At 42.3% G+C, this 7,236-nt stretch overlaps 1 protein-coding gene across 1 annotated transcript; it reads left to right on the top strand.

Annotated features, from left to right (window-relative positions):
* The first annotated feature begins 277 nt into the window (after positions 1–277).
* Positions 278–7,025, top strand: klf6a (Kruppel like factor 6a). Its single transcript, XM_084102513.1, has 4 exons — positions 278–608; positions 2,111–2,684; positions 3,339–3,462; positions 4,607–7,025. Exons 1-4 carry the CDS (start codon positions 507–509, stop codon positions 4,656–4,658), a joined length of 852 nt encoding a protein of 283 aa, XP_083958639.1. The 5' UTR covers positions 278–506; the 3' UTR covers positions 4,659–7,025.
* The last annotated feature ends 211 nt before the right edge of the window (positions 7,026–7,236 follow it).

Raw genomic sequence — 7,236 nt, 5'->3', positions numbered from 1 at the left:
CAGCGCTCGCTCTGGCCAAACCAGTGCGTGTGTGACACTCCGTCGTCAAGAAACAGAAACGAACTGGGCTCGAGCTCAGAGCCTTTATATACGCTTCTAAAAATAACGTCCAATCAGCGCGCTGGACCTTACAATTGAATGAAACCAATCACAGCGCCAGGAGGGCGGGCGTATTCCTGCGATTGGCTGAAGGTGATATCATTTGCGCCCGCGCAACCTGGTCGCATTTGATTGGACGCGTTGTGAGGCGACGTCACGTTGTCACGAGGGGGTAGGCAGGCTACAAGGTTTGAATAGGGGAAGTTGACAGAGCACAGCGCTTTGCGTGAGTTCAGTGTTTGCAAATATAGAGTGATCTCAACAGACGGACTAGCGGGCTCTGAGCAAAGCGACGGCTGCATCGCGTTGCTATTGCACGAAGAGGACGCTTTCTTGTCACACTTTATCTTGATTCAACAAGATATATATATTTTTTTGTCTTGTATCGCTTAATACTTGGGATTGCAATGGATGTTCTACCAATGTGCAGCATTTTTCAGGAACTTCAGATCGTTCATGACACTGGCTATTTCTCTGCATTGCCATCGCTTGAAGAATATTGGCAACAGGTAACAATTTTAAAGTGATATGGATAAAACTTCCGCTGCGATTGGCGAACGGACAGCGTGTGGTTTGACTTCGCCGTCTTTAAACTGGAATCGGAAAGAGTTATTTACAATCCGCGAAATGTAACGTTAACGTTCTAAGTGACGTATTTGATTCGGTTACATTGTCGCGCGTTATGTTGTCAATCAACTCGTATTGAATGTAGCTGTGCATCTACCTTATGATATTCGCTTGTTTTGGCAAACAAAGTATTTCATTTTTTTACTTTTTTGAAGAGTCGCGACTTGCGAGTCAGATCTATATTGCGCAATAATCAGGAAAACGCACCATTTCCATTTAGAAAGGAAAATAATTGCATCCTTTTCGTGTGCTTTTCCTACTCAGACTTCGACTGGTTGATTTGACAGTCTGCAGCACATGTTCTGTCACATAACGGGGTTTATATGAGGTGCGTGTAACTGTCATAGCAGGTTCTGCTGCTTGAGACTGATATACTTGTGATTGAACAGTTGGCACGATCGTATGAATGTTTCTCTTGAAATTGATCCAGGTAGTTTCCCCTCAGGCGTCTTGGGATTCTGGTATGGAGGCATATGAACGTATCTCAAGGCATTTAAACATGCGTTTACATCTAGTTGTCTAATGTTTCCCAGCATAGACTGCTGAATGGATTGTTCAGCTGAAATGAAAATATGTCGTCATTTCCTCACCATTATGTTCTTTCAAACCTGTATCACTATTTATCTCTTGGAAAACAAACAGAGATGTAAGGCAGCTGACAGCTTCAGTCACCATTCACTTTCATTGCATCTTGTGCCATACAACACAATTGAATGGTGACTGAGACTGTAATTCTGCCTAACGTTTCGTAGAAACGGAAAAACGTTGAATAAACGACAACTATCGCTTTAAGAAGTAAACATTTAGGGGGTTTACTTGATATAGAGTCTGTAGAATCAGTAACATTAGATTTTTCAGGACAAATTTGCGCGGTAAACATCATCGTTGTTATAGAGGATGTGCATAGGCTAAACCGCACAGCTAAATGCTCATGTTGAGTGGAAAAACACAGTTTTACGTGTTTACTGAATCACTTTTCCACTCGAATGCTGTACGTTCACACTTAATACGCGTTAAAATGCTTTTAAAACGCGTCCATATGTACGCTGAGGGACGTCAGGCTGTTTGAATGAGGAAACTCGACCGAGGAAGTTGTGTGGCTTCCTTAAAAGGACTCTGAAATGTCTTCATGACTCACTAGGGGATAACTGTTCTAGAAAGACAATATACAGCCCTATTTATACCCAGAATACTCTGATAACTGATTTTATTGGCCTTGCGTATTCTGTAATGTTTCCACATGACATGAATTTGACATATTTATGAAAGTGTGTGTAAGTGCAGGTGAGAGTGTGGTTAACCTACACTAACCCTTGGCAATCAGCTGTGAAAGTTAGAGGGAACTCATGCACATTCTAACGTTGTGTTTTCTGTTTCGAATCAGACATGTTTGGAGCTGGAGAGGTATTTGCAGAGCGAGCCGTACGTCTCTGCGTCTGACCTCAAGTTTGAGGGCCAGGAGGATCTTTGGAGCAAGCTCATCTTGGCTTGTGGAGATAAGGGAGATGGGAACGGCAACCTTCCCAAAGTCAAGGAAGAGGACAATCAGGACTGCCAAATATTAGAAACCAACAGCATGAATTCGGATGCCAGCAGTGAGGCGTCTGACAGCTCGGAGGAGCTCTCGCCCACTCACATCTTTACCTCCAACCCGCTGGGCTCGGTTCTGACGGAGTCAGCGCATCACTTGAGTTCCTCTATCATCAGCACGCCTCCGTCCTCCCCAGAAACCCCGCAGGAGCCCGGCGTCCTGCAGGTGTGGGGCTCCACGCAGACTGACTCGCACGTGCCGGTGAAGATCCGGCAAAACGGACTGGTGAAGGCCTCGGATAAGGCTTCGGCAGGAGGGGACGCCTCTCCGGACGGCAGGAGGAGAGTGCACAGGTGTCACTTCAACGGATGCCGGAAGGTTTACACAAAGAGTTCTCACTTAAAAGCACATCAGCGGACTCACACAGGTAAGAAACCTTTGCTTTTAGCTGTGACGTTGCAAATTGTCAAACTTCCCACACTTTACTGAGGTTTCACGTCTCCTGTGAGGTTGTGTAATGGAGTTAAGTTCACACAGGCTGTCCTCAGCTGCAAGGCTAATGTCACTCTGTGAATATTTGCCCCACATGACTGCACGCCTAAACGGTGACCTAATCTGTTTGGAATGTGGCCGTGGAGAGGAAGGAGGGGGGATCGGATGGGGGGAGGGGATGAAAACCAGCCAGGGTGAAAACAACCTGCTCTACCAAAACAGTTTTGGTTTCGTCATGGGAAAGAGCCAGGCTTTTGAATGGGGATCTGGGTGGCCCCTTTTTTTAAAGTGCCCCGTCGCATTCAAAACAGACTCTGTGTGACACGCATTGTTCTCATTGCTGTTTATTCATATAGGCATAGAGACAGACTTTTGGCATACCGTGCATTCCCGCAATCCTTGAGAGCTTGAGGGATCTTATTAAAAGTTTAGAACGTCTCGTAGACTGCGTCACCTGATCCATAAACATGCATTCTGTTTACTGATGCATTTTCGAGAGCATTACCGAGCTCGCTGTTCCACATTCCTGTGAATAGCGAATGTTTTCGTGATGAAATGTACTGAAAGGTGTTTGTGTTTTTGTTTACAGGTGAGAAGCCGTACAGGTGTTCATGGGAAGGCTGCGAGTGGCGCTTCGCGAGGAGCGACGAGCTAACCCGACACTTCAGGAAGCACACCGGTGCAAAGCCATTTAAATGCAGTCACTGTGACAGGTACGTTCAGTTCTGTCTCGCTATCTCTCCCTGTGACTGTTATCAAAGCCTGTCTGTGTCTCTCGCCTGCATGCCTGATTCTTTGATGCGTGTATCAGTGAAGTGCGACGGATTTCTGCATTCAGCATTGATCCCGTTTTATCGGTTCATCGATGGGAGTCGCACCATTATGTTTGGGGTTTTATCACTTAATTACCTAATCACATTAAATGCTTGAAAGCGCAATAGCCACACTGTCGCAATACATTATTGATATTCTCCGCGTTTTATGACTAAACGCGCCTCTCCTGTTTGTCATCACTTCCTCTGTTAATCATTTCCCTTCCTGAGAGCTTTGTGCTTTGAACACAATTGTTTGCTCAACTTCCCTTTTTGCTGTTTTGTTTCTGTAGTTACTGGATGCGAAACATTTCATAGTTCTCCCTTAAAACCAACCATTCAATCAAGTCTTTGCTCATATCCAGGCCCACACTGAACCTGCCAATATTTAATTTGATTTTAATTCATGTATTATGTTGTCCCCCACGGTATATATACGTGTGTGTATATATATACATATGTATATATATATATATATACGTGTGTGTATATATATATATATACATATGTATATATGTATATATGTATGTACAGTAGTTAACATTTGAAGTGGATCAAAAAAGTTAATCAAAGTTGTCCTAAGACAAGAATGGGTATTATTTATATAATATATTAGCTACATGAAATTGGCAGGAAAAAGCATTTCATTACACATTCTTTATACAAAAACATTGTTGATGGTGAGAAAAAAAAAATCTTTTTATAAAATAATTATATTTATAGTAATATTTAGATTTTTTTTTTTACAGCTGTAGTGTTATTCTTTGACAGCTTTAAACTGAAATGAAAAATGATGGCATATGGTGTATTTATTTTTAAATGAGCACTGAAAATCTAAAGATTTTCTGGTTCTGCTTGTAACCAAGCTTTTCTTTCATTTGCCTTCATGGCACCTATTCCGGTTTCACAAGTTCGCCTCGAGGGTCACTAGGGGCCTCATCAGTGATGCAATGCACAGATCTCTACCTTTCATCACACTTTATGGCTTCGGTGGCCCCTGCCTGACCTTGTTTTTCACCTTTTCTCTCGCTGTTTCTTTCTCCAGGTGTTTCTCCAGGTCGGACCACCTAGCCCTGCACATGAAGAGGCACCTCTGAGCGGGCCATAGCTCCACGCTGGGGATATGTCGTGTCCTGACCAGCTTCCTGGTTTGACCTGGCCCTGCAAGAAATGGAGGGGAGTGTGTTCCAGCCAAAGCATGCCATTTTGCACCATATCCTGTGCCTCCGTGAGCCCCGGGATAAAGGCGGACTGACTGGTTGTTGAAACGGAAAAGGAAGGGACAAAATCACGTATGAAGAATCGAAAAGAGGAGGATGATTTATTTAAAAAAAAAAAAAAATGTGTAAAAAAAACAAAAAAACGAGCGAATGAATGGTGTGTTGTATGGTGCATGATGTTTTGGGACAACTCCTGGACAATACACTGGTACTTTAAAACAAATCCTAACGAAACCTGTTTGACGTGAGCGGATGAATGTCCCGTGTGCGAAGAAGGGTGGGAGGGGGGTACCAGTGTATCACTGTGGGCTGAATGGTGTCGGGAAACAAGTTCCGTTTTTGTTTCCACATGGTATGCGAGAACAGCAAAGTCTGAATGAAGCCGTGAGACTGAGAACTCCTGCCAGACGCCCCCGGGCTCTTTCGCAAGATAGCGGGGGGCGAAGCGGCCAGGGTTTCACCCCCTTCCCCCATCTAAAGGGGGGCGGAAACTCGGTCTTGAATGAAAGTGGCTTTTTTGGTGTTCGGTGCAGCTACTAAATGTGCAATGTGTTCGGTAGCTTGTTTTTTTTGACAGGCTACAAAAGCTCATTTGTAGTCCGTTGTATAAGCTGTGTGCTTAGAGATGTAACACAATTATAACTTCACTATCATAAACAGGTGTTGCATGGTATTGGGGTTTGTACTTTTTTTTTTTTTTTTTTTTTTTTTTTTGTAATTGGGACTGAAAATAGATTCCAATAAAGCGCAGCTAAATACAATTGGTTAAATGTTACAATATTGTACATAAACGCATTGATCATTCTTCACTCAAAATTCCCTCTTTTTCTCTTTCCGGTGTGGAGGGAAGAATACTATCAATCAGCGACCATTTCATACAAGACTCATTTCATCTCGAGGACTAAATTCTCTCTTTCTATCTCCATTTTACCTGATGTTAATGCACTGTTGGCCTTAATGGTGCCTTATGCAAGTGACCTTTCCAATTGGGGGTCACAAAATGTCTTGTATAAGTGATTGAAAAAGCTTTATTAAGGCTCTGTTTCACATGAACATGCACCTTTTTCCCATTTCCAAGGCCACTGTAACCAAGCCCTTGTAGATACGTAATATATTGTGATTCTTGAGCATGCGATTTCACTCTGTCACTAATATTTGCCCTCGCATTTCCGGATGTTGTCAAATCTGCAATGTAGAGCACTTAAAGTTTTTAGACGCGAGATCTCTATCTGTGAGGCTGTGTGCGAGACAAAACGCTCTTAAAGTGGGAAAACAGGCTGTTGTGTAACACAAGGCTTGAACGTTTGTGGAATGCCAACTCTCCCCCCGTCCCCTGTAACCAAGAATAAAGAAAAAAACGCCTAAAGATTTATTGTAATTAACAAGCTCCACTCAGACAGGCCTTGCCTTGTACTGCCTCTCTGTAATGAATTGCTGAAGGCCCTGCCTGCTGTAGACTGCTGACTCGGGCAGTTCGATATTGACCTGTCTGGATGCCGTTGTTTTAGTCCAGCGACAGTATTGTGGAAACTGTGCACAGCCATCCAGAAAGATAAAGATATATCGCACACCTTTTCAACATTTACAATGGATATTTACGGACGTGGAGGCAAACGCCGCATGGAGAAAGCCGCTCGCTCGGCTTCTTTTGCCATCTGAAATGTAAACTATAATGTTTTCAGGGACCAAACGATTGATTAAATTTATTGTACATAGTTATATGCTTTGAATTCTTTGAGTATTGTGCTTTTAATAAGTGCAGTGCTCTGGTTTGTTGAGCGATGATGAAGGTTTGACACTGTTGCATGTTGAGCAGCTTCGTAGAAACGGATTGTTTCAGCAGGAGAAATGTAACTTGAAGCAGCTTTTGCTGCCATTAAATCAGACCAGCCAGGGTTTTGTGGGCAAAGAACATTGTGTCTTTCCAACAGTGGCCAATATAAGTCAAGTGGTAATGGAGCCTTAATCAAGTTTTCCATTTGCTTGCTTCTACCAACACTTTCTATCACTTATGTTTTCTCTCACGAATCCCTCTTGTCTAAAGAATATTTGTACAAAAGAATAAAACCCGAAAAGTTAGGATGAAAAACACAGAAAAAAAAAAGAAAAAAAAACTTTTCTAAGATTTTTATTTGTTTTTGCTTTATATGATTTTTATTTGAAATTGTTTTGCAAAATTGTTATATTTCTGTATGAATGTATTTTTTATTGGAATAATAAGAAATTCTTATCGGACAAGTTTGATTTGTTGTTTTGCTTCACTTTATTTCATTAGTGTTTTAGACTTTGCGAGAGCAACTTCTAGCTAGTGGTTTATAAATGATGTTGTTTCACTATTATTGGTGCTTTGCAGAGTCGAACAAAGCAACTACACCAGAGTATTCAACTTTGTTTTGGGGTACAGACATGAAAGATATCTTAAATTGAGCTTTAATAAGGAGTCAGACTTATGATT

Source organism: Abramis brama (genome assembly GCF_963993115.1).
Source record: "Abramis brama genome assembly, chromosome: 24".
NCBI classification, from domain to species: Eukaryota; Metazoa; Chordata; class Actinopteri; order Cypriniformes; family Leuciscidae; genus Abramis; species Abramis brama.
The sequence above is the reverse complement of the archived record's forward strand: the minus strand, read 5'-3'. Positions and strand labels throughout refer to the sequence as shown.

Coding starts and splice junctions, on each gene's coding strand:
- klf6a (XM_084102513.1), top strand. CDS start 507: ATGGATGTTCTACCAATGTGCAGCATTTTTCAGGAACTTCAGATCGTT. Junction 2,685..3,338: donor ACATCAGCGGACTCACACAG/GTAAGAAACCTT, acceptor TTTTGTTTACAG/GTGAGAAGCCGTACAGGTGT. Junction 3,463..4,606: donor AAATGCAGTCACTGTGACAG/GTACGTTCAGTT, acceptor TTCTTTCTCCAG/GTGTTTCTCCAGGTCGGACC.